We start from the raw sequence: 20171 nt of genomic DNA, 5'->3' as shown, positions 1-20171 counted from the left end.
TGGAACTCCACTTTGTGTAACAATTCATCAGAGAGAGTTTGTTTCTCAAGATGTAAGTTTCGTTCCTGCTCAGCGGGAACAATTTCATTCACAAGATGTGGGCTTTGTTCCTAATACGCAGCAGTCGCGACAGTGTGGCAGTGAATTACCTTTACATGTTGATTTTGACAACGATCCGATTAGTCCGCAAGCCGGATGCATGAGTTTTAATGAATGTGGTTTTAATCGATACGATAAAGATAATGCAGATATTGATGATGGGGCTGATGACTATCAAGAAAATATTGAGGTTGATGACTTTCAAGTGGATAATAATGGGATTGAAAGTTCGGTACTTCATCGACACCCGCCTCCACGTGCGGGCGGTAACTTAGCGGATGGGCCTCCTAGCAACAATAACATTGGCTCAAATTCGCTTGGTACGTCGAACTTTGTTGGGAGTAATAGTAGCAATAGCTATTGGGGTGGTAAAGTTGCGATTGGGCAGATTTATTCAGACAAAAAAGAGTTACAAAAATATATTGCTATGATGCTATGAGCAAGAACTTCCAATTTCGCGTTATTAAGTCGACCAAAACTCTTTTTATGATTCAATGTGCTGCTAAAGGGTGCGAGTGGCGTATGCGATCTATAAGAGTCAAGGATTCGGAGTTGTTTAAGGTGACGAGGCTTAATGACAATCACAAATGCTCTTTGGACTTTATTAATCGAAGTCATATGCAAGCATCAGGAAAGGTTATTGGAGAATGCATTAAGTCAAAATATAATGGTGTTGGTCGTATTTACCGACCAAAAGACATAATACAGGATGTGCGGCAGGAATTTGGTGTTAATATTAGCTATGATAAAGCTTGGAGGGCTAGGGAAGCTGCCTTGGAATCAGTGCGAGGAACACCTGAAGATTCCTTTTCTTACTTGCCACACTATTGTGCCGAGTTAGAGAAGAATAATCCTGGTACGATAACTTATATAGAGTCCGATCACGAGAAAAGGTTTAAATATTTTTTCATGGCTCTCGGTGCTTCGTTAAGAGGATTTTGGAGTGCAATGCGACCTGTCATCGCCGTTGATGGTACTCACCTAAAGGGCAAGTACATGGGCACGCTCTTTGTTGCCGCTGCTCAAGATGGCAACAAGAAAATTTATCCAGTGGCTTTTGGGGTTGGAGATTCCGAGAATAATGCATCTTGGGAATGGTTTTTCGAGAAACTGCGAGTTGCACTTGCACTTGAAGATTTCTCGGAACTATCATTGATATCGGATAGGCATAAAAGTATTGAGAGAGGTGTTTCACTTGTATTTCCGGAATCTTATCATGGGCACTGCATGCACCATATCAAACAGAACATGAAGGCCAAAAAAATTGATGATGCCGTGTTTCCCATATATTTCAAGGCAGCAAAGGCTTACCGTATTTCAGATTTTGAACATCTAATGACACAGATCCGTGGTTTTGAAGGTGGCAAGGCATATAAATATCTAGAGGATGCCGGATTCGATAAGTGGTCTCGTGCACATTTTCCCGGATATATACTCACTACCAACATTGCAGAAAGTATGAATGCTGCACTACGTGATGTGCGGGGTCTTCCAATAACAATGTTGGTTGAGCAATTGAGATCCTTAATTCAAAGGTGGTTTCATGAGCGTCGTACAAAAGCGGCATCCATAACGTCCCAATTGTGCAAGAAGGTTGAGAAAAAAATGACAAAGCGGAATGAAAGGGCTTTACGTATGTTGGTTGAACCAAGTAACTTCTCAATAACCTGCACAATGAAAAAAAATGTGAACAAATGAATTAATCTAAGAACAAAACAAAGAATTAATGTCCGACCACAAAAAAACATAAAAAAACAAAGAATAAACTTACTCTTCCCATTGGATCATCCTCCCGCTCAATCTCAGGGTTGTGGCGATTATTGTCCTCATATCCAAACAAATTCTCAAACGCATCCAACGCAACATTGCCCTCATCCGTTACATTGCTCTTCTTCTTTGAGCTCTTCTTCTTTGTCTTGGAGCTCTCCACAACATTGGTCGTCTCCTTTAACTTGGGGCTCCCAATACTACTCAAATATTCCTGCCCTAACTCTAAATCAGTAGGGACAAGCGTATCATGCACTTCTAGCTGTAACAAATAAGCATGGAAAACATTAATATATATATATATATATATATATATATATATATATATATATATATATCATGCAATATATACCATGCAATATATACCTTTTTCATATCAAAAATATTGGAGACAATAGCATTAGATTCTGGAGTGGCAGTGCCTCCAGTTCAATATTCGGGGAAACCAGTTTTCTTCCCTCACATTTGCATAAGACTTACCGATGCGCGGCACCGCTTCATAAAGCCATATCTGCAAACAACATTATTTTTCAAAGATATATTCACAACAAACAAAGCATAAACTTGTTTCAAAATAATTTAAGTACTACCTGAAGTACTAGTGGGAATCCATATATGCTGTACTTTTCCATCTTTGTCGATCTTTTTTTAAATTTTTCAGCACGACCTACCATGACAGATGCAAGAGACTTTGCAGTACGTGCATAGCTCACAGATCCCCATGGATACTTATTAAACACATTAACATTATCAACCAATTGCAACCACTGGATATCTATGTTCCTACTACGCTCCCTAGGCAGTAAAACAGACTCCAAAAAATATACCAGAGCTAGCTTCAACACATCTTCTTCCTTTCCAGGTTCAGGATCACAACTCATGAAAACTTCATCTAACTTATTTCTACCAATGCTCTTATTTCCACCAAAATACAAGTCCCTAATCCTATGCACAGAAGTGTCAATCAAGCTAGACAGGGGAGGGACATCACCACATAACAGACCAGTGATAAGAGCAAATTCAGCAATAGAAAATGTTGCCCTCTTTCCAGCAAATTTGAACCTGAATAATATCACACCAGATTCTTCTTTAACAGAGTTTACAACTTGTCGTAGTAGAGCTTGATGTACCAACTGGCCAGAGAAATTCATGTGCCCCACATCCAGAAACATGCCAAAACATGTTCTGCTAAACATCTCCAGTTGATCCTCACTAAGCTTCCTTTTGACTTTGCTTATGGATTCAGATATATTTGAAAAAACACTAACCTTACCTGGGAAATGATTTTTCATTTCAATCATGTAATCCATTTCTTTGAAAAATTGTCTATCTGAAAAGAAATACAATAACCAAATTAATATTCACTTCAATCATCATACTCGACCAAAAAAACACATTTGCTCGACCACAAAAATAAATATGCTCGACCACAGTTTCATAAAATGCTCGACTACATAAAATTAACAACATTAAATGCTCGACTACAACAACAATGCTCGACTACAACAATTCTGCTATGCTCAACTAATGCTCGACCTACACAACAATTAAGCCCGACTACAACAATTATGCTATGCTCGATTACAAAGTTAAGAATACTGGAACACACATAATGCCCGACCCTAAATAAAACTGCTCGACTAATGCTCGACCTACACAACAATTAAGCTCGACTATAACAGTTATGCTATGCTCGACTACAAAGTTAAGAAAACTGGAACACTCATAATGCCCGACCGAAATAAAACTGCTCGACTAATGCTCGACCTACACAATAATTATGCTCGACTACAGAACATACATGCTCGACTACAAAGTTAAGAATACTGGAACACAGATAATGTTCGACCACCTGCATGCAAGCACCACCAAAAACCCAAGACTTCACCCACAATGTCACCCAATTAAACAGAGTTTCACCAAAAACCCAAGCCGGCCATAGGTATGTACCAAAATGCAAACCTTTTCATGTAATACCAAGTTAAAATCGAGTATATGTTAGGCAGAAAACTGAGCCAGTAAGATACTAACCTCAGAGGGGGAAAAATCTCTTATCTGTTGCCAAAAATTGATGATCGAAAGTTGTACGGTAATCGTCGAGCAGCCCGACGAGCAAAATGAGTTTGAAAGAAGTGGGTTTTCGTGGGAAGGGGAAAAGCCAAAGGGTGGGTTATGTTTTCTAAGGATAATTTGGTCTTTGCAATATAAAACTAGGTCATTTTTGCGGTTTATAAAAAAGTGGATCATTTCTCTGGTTTGACTTTTTGAGAGGGTCATTTTTACAAAATTCCCGGAAAAAAAAGAACATGGCGTCTCGATTATTTTCACAGGTCTGTGGACTGTGGTGAATAACTATTTTTCCTGTGGGCTGGGCCTGAAATTTAAATTTGGGGCCGGGCTTGGTTTGAGAAATTTGAGGCTCGGCCCGACCCCAATAGGTTTTTTGTTTTTCATAACTATTTTTTAGTGTACATATTTGAAATATGGCGGAGCTTGGGTTTATGACTACGTTTTGTGGGGAGTTTTATATCCATTCCGGTGGAGTAAACCCTCATAGGCTCATACCCTCGGTAGTCCTAGGGTAAACAACGATGTTTCTCTCCTTTTTTTCGTGAAATTATGAATACTTGAAGTATCACTTCTTTTTCTCTTAGTTTTCACATTTCTGAATGAAAAGAAATCACATAGCCCAGACAAGACTCAGGGGAGGGGGGCAAATGTAGGGAAGGCACAAAACTTTGTTTATACATAACCATAATCTCATTGGCATTTTATCAAGAGGTATAACTCCAGATTGTTGCCAAAAAGTTTTCAAGTTACAATCCAGTGATAAAATCTCACATCGAAAAGAATGAGTAAAGAGCGGTAATAAATAAGAAAAACTCGCAACTAAATTTTGGGGCCTAAATGAGAATATTGAGTCTGGAGGAACAAACTTGTGCGGGGGCTGGGCAATATTTTAATGTGTTCTGGAATTGTGGTAACTGTAAATCTATCCAGAGTAAAACCAGCCACTTACTTGGAAGGTGGAAGGTATTCATCACCAGCCACAGACTCGGCCAAGCCAGCTCCGTCCCGTTATAGTCACGTATTCACTGTTCAATTCCCATTCCGTTCTTCGAAACGGCAACTTGCTTCTTGCACTTCTCGCTCTCATAAATCTCCACAAATGTTCTATCTTTCCGTTCTCCGCGAGACACCCGGATTGGCAGTTGTGGAAGTCTCACTGATTACGGGTCGACTCTGTTCTAATACTGAATTCCGGGTACAGTTTTACTTCATCGTGATTCCCTTTCATTTTCTGCGATTACTAGTCTCGGTGCATTTGTATGCACTTGTCCCACCATGCTTGTATTAATTGTACTTTTGATGTCTTCAGTATCGAGTGAAGGGTTTACTCTTCAATCATGCATAGTCAATCGTGGAACTCCTTAAGAAATTTCTCCAACTACAATGTTTTGGGTTATGAATTTAGGAGTACTGTGCGAAAAATTGAATTGAACTGAATCAAGGAATATTGAATTTTTGAATTTGACCCATTTTGTATTGCTAGAAAGTCGAAATGATGGTGAATTTTTGAAATTTGAATACCCAGTTCATAATTTTTGAATTATGATTCCAACGGCTGCTGCTTCATTTGATTCCAAACTGGGTAATTTGTTGTACTTATGGAAAGAAGAACTGTTTTTGGCGTAAAAACAAGGGGCGGGCCATGATTTTGTTACAGGACCTGAATTTGTATTGAAAGATTATTGAAGAGAGGAATGTATTGCGATGCAGTTAAGGACTTTTTGTTTGTGCGGAGGTTCCAGAATTGGAAATTGAGCAAATTTCTTTATGCCTTTGAAGAGGTTTCTAGAGTTGCAAAACTTTTGATAGGAAAATTTTCCCTCGAGGCATTGTGTGCATGAGTTCTGCCTCAATGCGTGATACTTTGCGTCTTCTGCATCTTTTGACTAAGCAGGAATAGATGAATTGCTGTTCAAGATTTTACCTCAAAGTGGCTCACCAATTGAAGAAACAAGAAACTTTTGCTTTCCTGATAGACTTCTGAGGGAAATCAAAGAGAAATCATCATTTTCACCTGCCATTAGCCTGATATTTCACACTGATCTTCACATCCCCATTCTCTTTCCAAACATGCAGTCCTTCATATATCTGTTAGTACTGCTTTGATACAACCGCTCCCAATAACTTCATGGTTGCGGTTTTCATACATTATTCTTATCCCGAGGGTCATTTCTAATGGTGTTTCCATAATCCCTTGTTAACTACATTATTATCTCATACTCACACATTATGATCCTAGATAGACATGAATGATGGAAACGAACACACGTAATGGATTCTTGTTGATTTCTTAGACTCATGTAGTCGCCAAATTTTTGAGATAAAGGCTAGTACTATGACGATGATGATTCATGTAAGGATGCATCCGTAGGCTTCTTTTTTATTTTCGTATGGCGAGAAATTTCTCCTTTTTACAATTACCTATCATGTCAATTATCATCTTCCTAATTTGTTTTTCTTGCAACTGTAGCCACCGTGATTTTGAATGTGTTTAATTGCTCTTCTTTTTTTCTTGCATGGTATGATATACACACACACACACACACACACATATATATTGATAGAGTAAGTAATTATTTTTCGTCATGTTTACATTGTAGAGTAAGGAAACCATACCCGGAGCTCATACTCCCCCAGTTGAGCATGGACCAAGAAGCGCAGATGTAAGCAGCCTACCATCACGGTGCAAAGAAGCTATTTCCTTACTAATCTACAGGAGAAAATTACTCCTCTCATAAGCGATCTGAGACTTCTCATTTGTGGGTTTTATCTAGCAGAAGTTTAAAGAGATTGAAAGGCTGGCATTCAATTGTTGTAGGTTACTTGAGGCAATGTTTGCTTTTGCTTTCAAAGAACAATGAAAAGTAGGAGATGATAGCTATTTAATGTGATGCATGTTTCTGGCATTTAGGAATGTTATTGAAGTTTAGTAAAGGTTTCATTGACTTACGAATTCTTATTTTTGTTAAAGTTGTTCAGTTGCACCTTGACACTCAAAGTTCTTGCATTTTTGCCCTTATACTCGGAATATTATATGAATTGCTAAATAGGCCCCATTCGTCATATAGGTATGCCTCCATTTGTGCATATATGTCGTGTAATGTATAAGGCAGAAATTAATTCACCACTTAATTCATGACCATACAAGTATTGTATGTATTACTTCTTGCCATCTGGAATAGATAATAACAAATTGATTTTATAAAATTTTACTGCCAGTTGATTGCTAGATAATTGAATGTACCATATAGGGAGAAAATGTTTCATGATATTTTTCTTTATTTTCTGCAATGCAAGATCACAAAATTTAGTGTGAAATATTTCCCTTCTATTATCTTTATATTCTTTGGGACTATCGCTAACCTAAACCATTCCGCGTGCCACCTGTTGGATTCCTGAGAAACTCATTTTCCATATTTGAAACGATCACTGATATTTCATGGCTTTATAAGCCCTCAATTGCTGTTTATGATTCATCCGGAACCCCTTTTTCAGTCGTCTGTCTTTATCAAGGTAATTTTTAGTGCTTGTTATACTTGGTGAGGTTTCCTCTTTCTCAAGATTTATTTTTCTTTTTTGGTTTGGCAAAGCTTGTTTGTTATGTGCTGGAATATCACAGCTTATGCCTTCAAAGTACTTTTCATTGAGTAGGTCACTCTTCAAATTTAGGGCTGTCTGTGATGGTTCGTACCATGCTTATTAAATTGAGATGGTGAACTTTTGTTTTTGAAATTGTTTTGCCCTTAAATACTTATGAAAAGTTTTGATTTGGAAGCACTTTTTTACTCGGTAATTCTAATTTCTTTATACCTCATCATTTTCACTATGGGTTGTGATACGTAGGATCAGCCTTTTGATGCAAATTAGATCCTGAAAGCCAAGGCGATCTTTTCTTCACCCCACATAAAATGGAGTCTGACAGCTTTGTTTTGGTTGTTTGCTGACGGGGATGGATTGAGATAGATTTGGTTCCTCATGAGCAAGGATATGAAAATTTCTTTATAATTCTTTAGATTGTTAGGTCTTTAATTTCATCTGTCAAAAATGTATATAAATACATGCTTTCCAATTTCATTTTAGTTGTGCTTGGATTGAATTCTGTAGATTGTTAGATCTTTAATTTCATCTGTCAAAAATGTGTATAATTACATGCTTTTCAATTTCATTTTAGTTGTTCTTGGATTGAATTTTTGTTTCAAGTTGGCCCCTCTAATTTCTGGACATTAGATTCTTGAGTGTTTTTAGAATTATGTGACCTCATTACTTACATTTTTGGTGAAAATGGAAAGGAATACAAATTAGAATTGGAGTTGATGCATGATTATAAAAAAGTAATTCCCGAGCATAGATTCTTTCTTTCCCGGCTGTGCTGTGCTCACATATGTGCATCTATGTTCTGCATTATTGCATGGTAGAACATTATATTTGATGTCTCCATATTGCAGATTGGTTTTGTTTGGGAATCTGTTGGAGTAGAGTATGACGGACAGGAATGGGGGAAAACATTTCCATATGCGGAATGATAAGTGGCATAAAATACAATCTGAGGATGTCCTTTCCTGTATTCTCTCAAGGCTTCCTGTTAAGTCTGTGTTAGTATCAAAAACTGTTTCTAAGCACTGGAATAAGTTGATATGCAGTCAGGAGTTCGTAGATATGCACTTGAGATGGTCCAGACAAAACCCTATGTATATAGTTTCTCTAGATCCAATTGGCAGGAATTTGTTATTGATGAAAGGGGATGGTGAAGTCATTGAGATGATTATCCTTCCAGGTTTAAAAAGTCCTTTCCCCCTCTACGTGATATGTTCTCATGATGGTTTGATCTGTTGTATCAACCTTCCTCCGACTGGGGACCTCAGTGATGTAGGATTTCGTATTTTCAATGTTGCAACTCGAGATATGTTTTTACTTCCTAGAGGTAAGACATCTAAAGCAAGGCCAGTCTATGGAGTGGCTTTTGGTCCAAAAATTAATGAGTATAAAGTATTTCGTTTTTTCCATTCCCGAAGCTACAACCCAAAGAATTATCATCAATGTGAAGTTTATTCCTCCGGCTCTGGATGTTGGAGAGACATAGGAAGGGTATTGCACCGGCCAGCTCGTTCTTGCAACAATTTTTCTGGTTCTAATCATGTATATGTCAATGGAGAAGTTTTTTGGTTCACTGCGTTAGAAAATGATCTCACTGTCCCGGGCTCCATCCTTGCAGTTGATTGGGAGGAAAATTTTAGAACAATTAGCCTCCCTGTGGAGGTCACTGAGCACTCATATTTAATTGAGCTCGAATGCTGTTTATCCCTTGTTGCTATGGACAATGAAGATGAAACTGTTGATATATGGATTTTACGACACTTCAGCGAGTCTAGTTGGGAAAAGAGGAGCAGTGCCATTGTTCCTTTTTCAAATTATGAATGTCTTTGCTCTGTGGCTGCTCAGAATAGTGAAAAATTTTTCATCACTTCAGAGCATTACTTTTTCTACAATATAGACAGTAAGACTTGGCGGGAGCTTGATCTTGCTGAGAATTTCCGCTGGAATACTTCAGTTGTGTTTACGTATACAGAAAGCCTTCTCCGATGTAAGTCAACTATTTTTTATTATATTTTACATTTTAATTCGCAGAAATTGTGTCTGTCTAGTTATATTTTAATTTGTTTCATTTCCAGGCAGTTTACTTGTACTTATGTGTCTCTGGTTATGAATTTCTTACTTCTGACAATCAATATGATTTCAACAGGTTGTGGTCGCTTGGTTCCCGAAGCATAGGACAAGTTTTCCAGAAGAAGAAAATGATTTTTTTAATGGTTGCAATCAGTTACCTCTCATGTTTTCTCTCAGTTAGCAAATTTTTTCTTTCCAATTTCTCGTACATTTTCTATTGCGCACAACATGTGTCTCAAAGATGAAAGTTTGACAGTGATTCGGGGTTTACATTTCTGGTAGAGATGAAAGTTGGACAATGAGATGCGTTATTGTCTTTGCTTAGCTAACCATGAGGAGTTGCTCATTTAGTGTGAACGTTTGATGAATTGTGGTGTCTGTATTGATTCGTCTTTGTGCTGTTTTGAATTGTGATTCTGCAGTTTACTGGTACAAGATAAAAAAAATTTTGGTTCTTCACAGGAAATTGTTACAAAGGTGCATGTGATGTAAAACTATTGGCATAATAAAAGACTACTGCTTAAACAGGCTCCTCTTTTTTACCCCCAGGTTCTATACATGCCTGCTGTTACGAAGAAATGACAGCGTAATATGATGATTGATGTCTTCATTATCTATGCTTGAATCGTTCCCTGTGGTATCAAACTTGAGTTATCTATTTTATATTTAAGAAAAAAGAGACTTGAGTTGTCTCCATCATTATGAAACAAGGGAAATATACCAGCTGCTGAATCATCATGCTCTGAGATTATGAAGGTGTCTGCATTTAGTTTCTGTTGCTTATGTGAGGCAAGAAAGTTTAGCATACACTATGCTATAACTTGTTATCTGACTTTTTATTTAGAAATTAGGATTTCATCCATGGCTTTAAGAGTGTTAAACTCAAAAATAAGAAGAATCAAGGTCGTCTGATACTGGCGGAAGGTTTTTGGTTGCTTCTGTATGTAGGAAGCAAGAAAAGTCTGATATTGGCTGAATATGCTGTGCTTTAAGCTTATCTGATTTGCACTTTTCATTAATGTTGACAAAGATTTTCCTTGTTTCTTTCAATGATTGATTAACACGGGCGTTTCAACATCTTTTCTGACATTGAGTAATGTTCCTTGTAGGAGCAAGTGAATTCAGCAGCCCGTTGGGATGACAGACAGCGAGTCCAATCATTTATGCTAATAAAGCAGGAGTTTGTAGGAACTGCATCTCTCAGGAAAAACTGTCATATGTTAGTTAAACGCATTTGTTGTTGTCATTAGAAGGATAATAATGTTTAAATGTTTTCTTTCAGGCGATATTCATAGTAGAATACCTGTCATAAGAATAATGTGGCGTGTTGATCTTTTGTCTTTTACTTGTACTTGATGATAATTTCACCCGGTGGACGGGTTTTTCAGGTTGAAATCTAGTTTGATGACATTTTTTATTGAAGAGTGGATTGAATGATTCAGGAAGATAAACACAACATCAGTCAGCGGGGCTTTTTTTGCGTCTTATGCAAGCAAACTCCATAATTTTGGTCTGCTTGCGCAGACGCTCATTTCCTGTCGTAAATCGCCTCTAGTTTTTAAGAGTAAAGAGGTGTCTGTGCAAACAGACCAAACTTCTAAATCTGCAGACTGGCAACTCATCTTATCAGTAAACTATAGAGGTTTTGTAGGTTGAAATTTGTATTGCATTGTAGGATTGATCATCTAAGTTTCTGTAGATATGGAAGGGAGTGATAGATTTTATCTTCTTCTTCTTTAATTCATCAATTCACATCTCAGAAGTTTCCTGCGCTATTGTAGCCATCGAATTCTCTGTATATTCAGAAAGAAATGTCTGATGTTTTTAGAGATTTCCCAGAAAGAGTTTGGAAACTGCAGTGAAATTGCAAAGAAAAACCTACCCTTTTGTGTTCAATATCAATCCATTCAGTAAAATTTTCAGAAATTTCAATCTCATGCTCAAATTAGATTCTTGATTCACTATGGTTTTCATAACAAGATTGCTACTTTATCATCAAATCATGGAAATATCATCTCTGGTGCCTTTTATAGCAATTAAACTAACTAATAATCACCCAAGATAGCCAAAAAAAAAAAATGAATTGATTCCAATTGTTCCAATACAATGAAAAATGGGAAGTAACTATGACTAAATCATGATTTATATCTCTACAACTTCATCACCTCAATTTCTTGCATACAAATTCCCCTCCAATTTGTCAGGAAAACTAAGAAAAGAATCACTACACAATCTAAAACCAGCTATGACAGGGAGCTAGTATCCTAGTTATCCTATTGAGTTGCACGCACAAGATTTTATGCGCATTACTTCAATCTTGTGCATCGACTGAGCAGCAAAATACTGAAATCTTTATCGTTCTCGATCTAAAACATTCTCAAAACAACGACAACAACAACATCAACACTTTATAAGTTGAGCAAAATCAGAACAAATAAATTTACCAAAATCCCCAATTGCCCACCTCCACAGCCTTCAATCACTGGTGCCATGGACTTGAGCTTGACATCTTTGGGGTTGACTTTAGCCCCTTGGTCATTGACTTGAACATCAGCCCCAACCCTGATCATATACCTCTTGGTTTTGAACCAAATCATGATCTTAAACCTTACTTTAGTCACCATATCTACCCGGAAAACCGCCGACCCATTCCTCGAAACAGCCCGGACAACCGCCGACCCAAAGTCAACATTGCCACCCTTAAAGGCCTTCTTCTGGCGACCCTGATAAAACCGATTAACAATAGAGTTCCCCAACCTGTGACTCCTATTAGAACTATCAAAGAATGTCAAATTCAGAGGATCATAGTAGATGCCTTTGTCTTTGTTGGGGTTAGCAAGCTTGAGTTCAAAGTAGAGGGTAGTGTTTTTTGTGGAGTTTAAGGTTTTGTTGAGGGCAGGAATGTAGAATTTATCGATTGAACACTTGGGGTTTGAAGGTCTCAGACTTAGCCACAAAAACAGAGCTGTTAAGCCCGATGTGAAAATGAAGCTGAAACAGCACCGGCAGCAACCACCACCACCACCTCCTGACATGGTTTTTCCCGGTGTAAAAGCAGTTTCCGGCGAAAAGGGGTCTCTCCAATTTGATGAAGAGAGGGAGAGGAATCAATCAATCAATCAATCAAGTTTTTGCTCTGCTTTTAACAGAGAAGACTTGTGAGTGAACACTGATATGCTTTTGAGGTCCTGATAACATCACATGTAGGTGAGGTTTGGGAACATATAAACCAATGAGAACAGAACTTGTTTTGACCCTAGCAACCAATGGTGAGATAGGACGGTGCCGTTTGTCTTAGCTTTTGCCAGGCAAATACTTTGCAAGTTCTGAACATTTGCCTTTTTTCTTTTGCAGATAAAATCATAAAAATGGTATCTTGAGTTAGTAGACATATAATCAAAAAGAAGAATAATAATTAATAATACTAAGGTCATGTGCTAGCATGGCACACTACTTTGCTCAATTAGGTATCATAAAGTCATCTGGGTCAAGGTCAATCAGTATTTTAATCATTTGGGTTCGATAAGCAATTCAATCTACCAACCCTTGACTATTCTGCTATCATTCACAACAGTTACGATAAATATCTCAGCTAGTTATGATAGAAATCTCAATTGATGATATCCCAATGATCCCAGAAGATTCATGCACATCAAGTAAGATATGTGAAATCCACGGATTCATAGAAATCTCAACCGTTGATATCCCAATGATCTCAACCGCACAAGATTTCATGTGCAACAGATAGGACATATTGAATCTACGGATTCATTTGAATCCTTTCCATATGAATAGTCCTACCAACCGCTGGAATCCTAATAATTATTGTATACACATGAAGTCTCCGAGACAAATACATGGAGGGATTCAGACCACAAAAACCTGCTCACCAAGGTAGCTTGCGGGGGATCCCCGTCGAATTCGATAACCATTAGCCGATATATTCAAGAACTTGTCTTGAGCCTTCCCTATCGAATAATTGTTGTTCACAAATCCAATCAAGATAATCTAGATAATCAAAATATGATATGGTCCTAAAAATAAAAAGTGAAGTCTCCTCAATATTCTGCATTACAGGAAGAGGGGTGAATTGACTTTGTTTTTGGAGGAAAATACACAGAACATAAACAATGTATAGTATAGTATTTACAGATCAAAAGGCAAGGACCATTAAATGTTTTACTCATCATCCTTGTATGGATATTCTTCCGGAACTTGTTTTACAAGTTTCACCTGTAACTCAAATGCATCATCCCCTCGAAGCATATCACGGGTCCATGTTACTTCTGTTTTCATCGATACCTGCATGCAGAGGATAGAAGAGAGAGAAAGGAGTAGGTATCAAGAACACCCCGCATCAGCTCGAGCCATATTGTTACTCAAGGGACCCTCAAAACTCTCAAAAAATGAGAAAAACATTGGTATTTCCCATCTATAAAAATACTGTGAGAATACATGTATTAAGGAACTCAGATACAGTAGATTAAAAAATGACACTCGCCCATGTCAATGCATCCGGAAATGATGATAACCAATGTCAACGGAAGATGGTTAATTTTCTTACACTATTGCACCAGGAGATTTATCTTTGAGTAAGTCATCTCAGACACATAGGACATCAACTAAGACTAATTATTGTATAGACCAACATCAGTTACTACTATAAGGCTCAGTAGCACAATTTGAAGTAGCAGGGGTTGCAAGTTTTCAGAAGAGGCTTAAAAACAAATGTTTTACCAAGAAAATGACAAATGAGCAAATAATACATTTTCAGAAAGGTAAACGGGGATCACAGCTGTTTATTAGAACTGGAAAAAGCTTACCATCTCTAGGGCTCCCCTAACGACTCCACTTAAGATGTTGCAATAGTTTAAACCTTGACATGTGTCGGGAAGCTCAACAAATTCTACCAGGGGGTTGTCCTCAAAAACGATACTGCAGCATGTCCCATCAGCATCCCAATTGGTGACAGATGCAGTGACCCCTAAGAACATTTTGAAACCCACCTGTACATGAGGCATGTTAGAGCCTGTAGGGATAGGAATATAAGATCATCCATAATTATGTAAGATAATTGCATAAGATTTATTAAATTACAACAATACAAATATGCCACAACTAATATTTTCAAATACCATAAAACCAAAAAAGACATTTTCAAATACCACTTTTTGGAAATGGGAATTCTTAGTGCTGTCCTTATCTAGTAAAAGCTCTGCAAACAATATTCAAAGATCTGATAAGCAACTAAATGGATTTGCAAGCATTATTGTGATTGGTTACAGTTGGAACACTGAACACATAGCTGTGAAACATTAAATGGGCTTTAAGATATGTAGGGTAAGGGTTTTAGCGGAGCTTGTACCAGCATTAGATTCTGCAGTTATGACAGAAATAAACAAGTGAAGAATAATTTATGGAGATATCAACCAAAATTAACTGAGCAAATTTCTCCTAGGTAAAATATGTGCACAAAATTTGACCACAGCCGTGCATTTAAGGCTTCATATCAGAACTCAACCTTCAGATGCTGATGGTTTTAACGTGTTCTAAGCTCAGTTTACCCAGCTTGCAATGCCTCCTTCAATACAACCCTGGTCCATTCAAGCAGGAAACCCATCTCCAATACTCAAATATATCCATTTTAGTTGCCAGCACATATGATTACAGGGCAAACAGATTCCCCTTTCTTTTTTCTTTTAAAATTTTCCAATGATATGTGTTGTCATGCCCTCATTATAAACTAGACAGGTAGCAATTGAATCAAGGCACTTAATCCAATCAGCCCCTAAACAAGTTGGAGGTTTAAGAATCAGAAGAGTCAAATCTAGTCTCATTCTTGGCTTCTGTAATTCACTACTTTTCTTTATGATTCTAAAGTTTCCTTCAAAAATCTAGACAGACCTAGGGAGTAATAGCCATTGTTCACATCGAATATACAATTAATCTAGTAAAACTTTACTATAACTATGTAAGAAACAAAAGATATGCACTTCGAAGACATAGACCAATTAAGTGGAGGCAAAATTACTTCAGGTGATGGACTTATCAGTCATCTTAAGCTAGACCTTATTACTCATCTTATCAATAAAGCCACCATCACTTTCATTATATTTTACATCGTACATAAAATAACATAAAAAATGCAATCAGTATTCAGTAGTAAATTAGTAATGCAAATATGAGAAAAATGAGCATTATTTGGGAATGGTACATGAAATACACAGGAAATTCAGACTAAAAGCAGGCAAGATAATCAATTGGCTACAAAAGCAATTCAGATGCAAGTGTAATCTGACACACTCTTAAATCACTGTTGAAAGGTATAATAAAAAGTAAACCTTTGCTATCGCTTCGGCAGTCTCCCTAAAGTCAACACACCGTGAAACATCAGACTTTGCTAGAAACTCATCTATCATCCGAATTCCAATATTGTAGCCCCTGGAAAGTAATTTGATAATGTCAGAAAGTAAAATGCAAGGAATTTCCGCATAAGTCCTGTGATCATCAGCTGATGCTATATGAGACTAGTAAAAAAGGAACAGAAACATTGCACATCATAAAACTTTTCCAAGTTAAACTAACTTCTGGGCAAACCCAAAACCCCACTCCACTATAACCCACTCATGAACAGTAGGAAACTATCAAAGAACCAACAACAAATACACATTCTTTGTAAAGCATGATGCAGGAAATATAGAAACATTTATCATAAAAGTAAACTCGGGGATCAATTGCAAGGTGCCCTGCAAATTGATTCCTCACACTGCAAATTTACTTATTCAGTATTCACATTTGAATATAAAGTAATTTGCTTGAAGATTGAACCTTCTGCCCAAAAGTGATGCATCCATGCCACTTTTGAATTTAGTATCACATTTACACTCTACAACTAATGCATCATCAGTGAGTGTTCTACCCAATTAAATTCTACAAATTCTATAACATGAGCAATAATTGGAAAAAAAAAATAAAAACAGCGAGAAACAACATAGATCCCAATTTCCAAAGCAGTAAATAGTACATCTGATCAAGCTGCTTGTTGACCTCTTCAACTTCCTCCAGATCCGTAAGCAACTGACGGACAATCGCCCCATAAGTCAACGTAAACAGCTCCGCATTCTAAATAGGAAAAACCCAGAATCAAACATAAAGTTTTTCCGTTTGGAGACCGATAAAATGCGGGAAAGTAAAAAAAAAAATAATAATAAAATAAAAGGCATACCACGCGTTCAACGCTGGTGAAGATTGCATCACCGGATCGAGGAGCAACGGGAGGCATCACAGAGATCTGTGGACTGTACTAAGCTTTGAGTGGGATCTGATGCCTAACTGTGCACGAATCGAAGTTACAGAGGTACTTTTTGCCCTCAATTACAGAGGTACTTGAATAAACGAAGACATCTACGATGGGCTTGGGCCAACAAACTAAAAGCCCAATGTCAACCTTGTTTCATGGGCTTGATCTAAATCAACAAGCTAGTACCAATTCACTGAAAATTAAAGCCTCAAGACCGCTGACAAAATTAGTGGTGTAAATAATTGGTTATAGTCGGTTTTTTCCCAAAATTTAACCAACGGATGATCGGTTATTTCGATTATCAGTCGATTCTATGAAAGAAATATGTAAATTTTTTTGAAAATAATTGACCGATTGATTCTGTTATTTGTCGGTTCAGTTATTCAGATTATTTTCTAACCACCCTGACAAAACTATTTAATGTTAAAGCATCGAAATTAAAATTAATATAAACAAATATTTCTTTTTTTTTTAATGAAAATCCGCCACCACTACCTTTCGGGTGTGTATTGGATAAACATATGGGTTCGTGCAATAACCCGAGAACCACATGTGTCAACTAAACATATGATGATCCCATATATGAACTCGGTAGGAATCAAACCCACGACCTCCGAAGTGAGAAGACTGGTTAGGACTTAGGAGTTGCTTTATTTCTAAACAAATATTTAAAATTAAGAGATATCCCCAATATGACTTCTATAATATATATAGTGCCCTTTTGACACACCATTTTGATGGGCAATATGTTGCAGTTGCACACCAAACAGCAATATCAAGGCTCGAATTCCTAGACAATAAAGGTTGTCATTTTTTGACAAATTTGAAATTGTTGCTTTGAGGACCATTTTGGAGCAATATTGGTTTTCATGCCTAAACTATCCTCCACTTTTTATTGAAGTGTCAAAAATACCCCAATATCACCCCTCCACTCTCATTACTCCATCTCTCACTACTCCATGGAGAAATTGACAAGCATGGCTTCCATCCGAACGCGGAGCTCGCATCTTCAGGCTAGGAAACAGACACCAGGAACATAATAGCTTGGCTTGTGTAAGTGGGTGTCATTGTAACCAACTGGACTATTCACTGAGTTCAAGTCTTGGATCAACACTGACCATACTTGTATAAGAACACGAAGAATTGGAATTGGGACTCATGGGGTTGTTAAAATCAGAGGAGAAAATGGAGAGAGGCCAAGGATTATTAGAAGGGGAAGATGGGTTGTTGTTCGTAATTTCAAAGCTTGACCCATTGGTCATGGTGATTGATGATGATGATCTGGAGAGGGGTTCCTATTGGGTCCAGAGATGGGTGTGGTTGGAGAAGAAGAGAGTGAGATTATTTTTATTTGTATTACTTTTAATAATTTATCTTTATTTTTTTATTTGTATTACTTTTAATAATTTATCTTTATTTTAGAAATAATTTGTTATTTATTTTACTACTTATTTGCATCAATAACAACTTAAATACATAATACCCTTGCACATAATTTGTCACAATAATTTTAACACCAATATACTACTAGCAAAAGTACAACCAAACACCTACCAATATTTTAAAAATCATATGTGCTACCATTTTTTACTAGCATATATTGTCTACAATATATGCTGCTGTCAAAATTGTTTGTCAAACGGATCCATATTTTAATTTCAATTCAAACAAGAATTAATTAATTTCTATATATATGTGCATATGATGATATGACACCTTTTAATTTCTAGTTATATAAGCCCAACGCTCAAAACCCATTTTGGCAATAAAATAAATAGTTTTCCAAATGATTCTCCTCAATTTTGGCAATAAATAAGTGCATTTATATATGCATCTTTTCAATTTAAGTAACTTTCATTTCCTTTCATTATGGTGCATTACTTAATTACTTGTTTTAACTTCATATATATATATATATATATATATATATATATATATATATATATCTATATGAGTGTGTTTTGATGTGTGCTAACAACATATTATACAAAATACCCTATATAGAGATCTTACAATATAATCATGGCCTTCAAGACCAGCAAATCAATGATTCCATTGATGTTCTTCATGGTATTTATGATCATGAATGTGGAATTCAGTGATGGTGCTAGAGATATTGTTCCATTTCCAACACCATCACCACCACCACCACAAGTAGGTGTTGATAAAGGGAGTGGCAGTCAATTTGGGTTCATGAATCTTGTATGCTGCACTTCACATGTAGCCTTTTGTTGCTTTGAAAAACAGCCAGAAATTATTGCTCATGACAAGATTACACCAAATGCTTTGTAAAAGAAAATTCCAGGAAGGAGAGGCTAGCTTGTGGTGCTTCATTTCCTTCTAGTACTCTTGGGGCTTTGATGTAGTTTACATCATATATTGAACTTTATAATAAAACTCTCCTATTTCCATTCACCTATATGTATTTCTATATGTATGTGTATATATATATGTGTGTGTGTGCTAAATTTTACTTGTTTTGCACAACATTAGATATGTTCAATTAGTCTCTATATTATTTAAAAGATAGAATCATTAGATTATATCTATACATGTTATATTCATGTCGCAAACAACCCTTTAGCCAATGTGGTTAAGGTATATACTTGATCAAATTGGATGGTACCCAAGTAAGAGCCCTCGCTCCCGCTTACCAAATCATATATTCATGTGTTTCTTCCCTAAAATAAATTTAGATTCTTTATTTTGTATAGTAACAATGTGTTTGGTAAATATATACGGACAATATATGATTTGGTATGAATTATTCTATTTTCGGTTTAATTAACCTCACACCATGACAATTTTTTTCCTAAAAAGTAAGTTAGAATATGGTTGCAAAACCACCATAGCAGAAACTCTTAAATATAAATCGAAATTTTAAATCTAACCCAAAAAAATGGAAATGCATATCACAAGGAGTGCGGCCCTTTACCCTCCTAAGAGGTTAGATGATACTAGTTGGATAGAATCCAACCAACTGAGAACCAATACAAATGAATTTAGGTTGGATTGGGGAACACCGGTTTGCACAAGGAAAGACCATAACCGTGGCAAGCTCTTTAACATTTGATTAGTATTTTTTTTTGTAAACTACCATAATTTCAAGAAAAATGAAATATTGTTTAAAATCTTGGAAGAAATAAAAAAAATCAGAAAATGTTTTCTTTATAGAGAAATTACAAACCTAATTGTGACTTATATAAGTTTACTATTCCGTAGAAGACAAAATTTTACAAAAATATTAATTATTAAATATTGTTGAGTGAAG

General features: G+C 36.6%; 4 protein-coding genes across 5 annotated transcripts; 2 read left to right on the top strand and 2 right to left on the bottom strand.

The window, feature by feature from the left end:
* The first annotated feature begins 534 nt into the window (after positions 1–534).
* Positions 535–1797, top strand: LOC119986169 (protein FAR1-RELATED SEQUENCE 6-like). Its single transcript, XM_038830724.1, has one exon. The coding sequence runs from the start codon at positions 535–537 to the stop codon at positions 1795–1797; it is 1263 nt and encodes a 420-aa protein (XP_038686652.1).
* A 2997-nt stretch (positions 1798–4794) lies between these two features.
* LOC119986057 (putative F-box protein At4g10190) lies at positions 4795–11505 on the top strand. Of its 2 annotated transcripts, XM_038830600.1 has the most exons (4): positions 4795–5131; positions 6537–9517; positions 9677–9743; positions 10710–11505. In XM_038830600.1, the coding sequence occupies exons 2-3, from the start codon at positions 8416–8418 to the stop codon at positions 9703–9705; spliced, it is 1131 nt and encodes a 376-aa protein (XP_038686528.1). In that variant the 5' UTR covers positions 4795–5131; positions 6537–8415; the 3' UTR covers positions 9706–9743; positions 10710–11505. The 2 variants fall into 2 exon arrangements, with proteins under 2 accessions (XP_038686528.1, XP_038686529.1); XM_038830601.1 differs by lacking the exon at positions 10710–11505 and having other exon boundaries at positions 9677–10130.
* Positions 11506–11662: 157 nt separating this feature from the next.
* LOC119986056 (protein NDR1-like) lies at positions 11663–12747 on the bottom strand. Its single transcript, XM_038830599.1, has 2 exons — positions 12065–12747; positions 11663–11966 (listed from the first exon to the last, which is right to left on the bottom strand). Exons 1-2 carry the CDS (start codon positions 12633–12635, stop codon positions 11953–11955), a joined length of 585 nt encoding a protein of 194 aa, XP_038686527.1. The 5' UTR covers positions 12636–12747; the 3' UTR covers positions 11663–11952.
* Positions 12748–13547: 800 nt separating this feature from the next.
* On the bottom strand, positions 13548–16986 carry LOC119985227 (trafficking protein particle complex subunit 3). The gene is made up of 5 exons (XM_038829456.1): positions 16826–16986; positions 16625–16722; positions 15942–16041; positions 14424–14606; positions 13548–13902 (listed from the first exon to the last, which is right to left on the bottom strand). Exons 1-5 carry the CDS (start codon positions 16880–16882, stop codon positions 13780–13782), a joined length of 561 nt encoding a protein of 186 aa, XP_038685384.1. The 5' UTR covers positions 16883–16986; the 3' UTR covers positions 13548–13779.
* Between the last annotated feature and the right edge of the window lie 3185 nt (positions 16987–20171).

This window comes from Tripterygium wilfordii, chromosome 19 (assembly GCF_013401445.1).
Source record: "Tripterygium wilfordii isolate XIE 37 chromosome 19, ASM1340144v1, whole genome shotgun sequence".
Classification (NCBI taxonomy): domain Eukaryota; kingdom Viridiplantae; phylum Streptophyta; class Magnoliopsida; order Celastrales; family Celastraceae; genus Tripterygium; species Tripterygium wilfordii.
Note: the sequence above shows the minus strand (reverse complement) of the source record. Positions and strands in the feature narration are given on the sequence as shown.

Excerpts from the sequence above, each read along its gene's own strand:
- LOC119986169 (XM_038830724.1), top strand. The coding sequence starts at position 535 with ATGAGCAAGAACTTCCAATTTCGCGTTATTAAGTCGACCAAAACTCTT.
- LOC119986057 (XM_038830600.1), top strand. The coding sequence starts at position 8,416 with ATGACGGACAGGAATGGGGGAAAACATTTCCATATGCGGAATGATAAG. Across the intron at positions 9,518-9,676 it reads TACAGAAAGCCTTCTCCGAT|GTTGTGGTCGCTTGGTTCCC; the intron begins GTAAGTCAACTA and ends TGATTTCAACAG.
- LOC119986056 (XM_038830599.1), bottom strand. The coding sequence starts at position 12,635 with ATGTCAGGAGGTGGTGGTGGTGGTTGCTGCCGGTGCTGTTTCAGCTTC.
- LOC119985227 (XM_038829456.1), bottom strand. The coding sequence starts at position 16,882 with ATGCCTCCCGTTGCTCCTCGATCCGGTGATGCAATCTTCACCAGCGTT. Across the intron at positions 14,607-15,941 it reads CTGCCGAAGCGATAGCAAAG|GTGGGTTTCAAAATGTTCTT; the intron begins GTTTACTTTTTA and ends CCTCATGTACAG. Across the intron at positions 13,903-14,423 it reads TTAGGGGAGCCCTAGAGATG|GTATCGATGAAAACAGAAGT; the intron begins GTAAGCTTTTTC and ends CTCTGCATGCAG.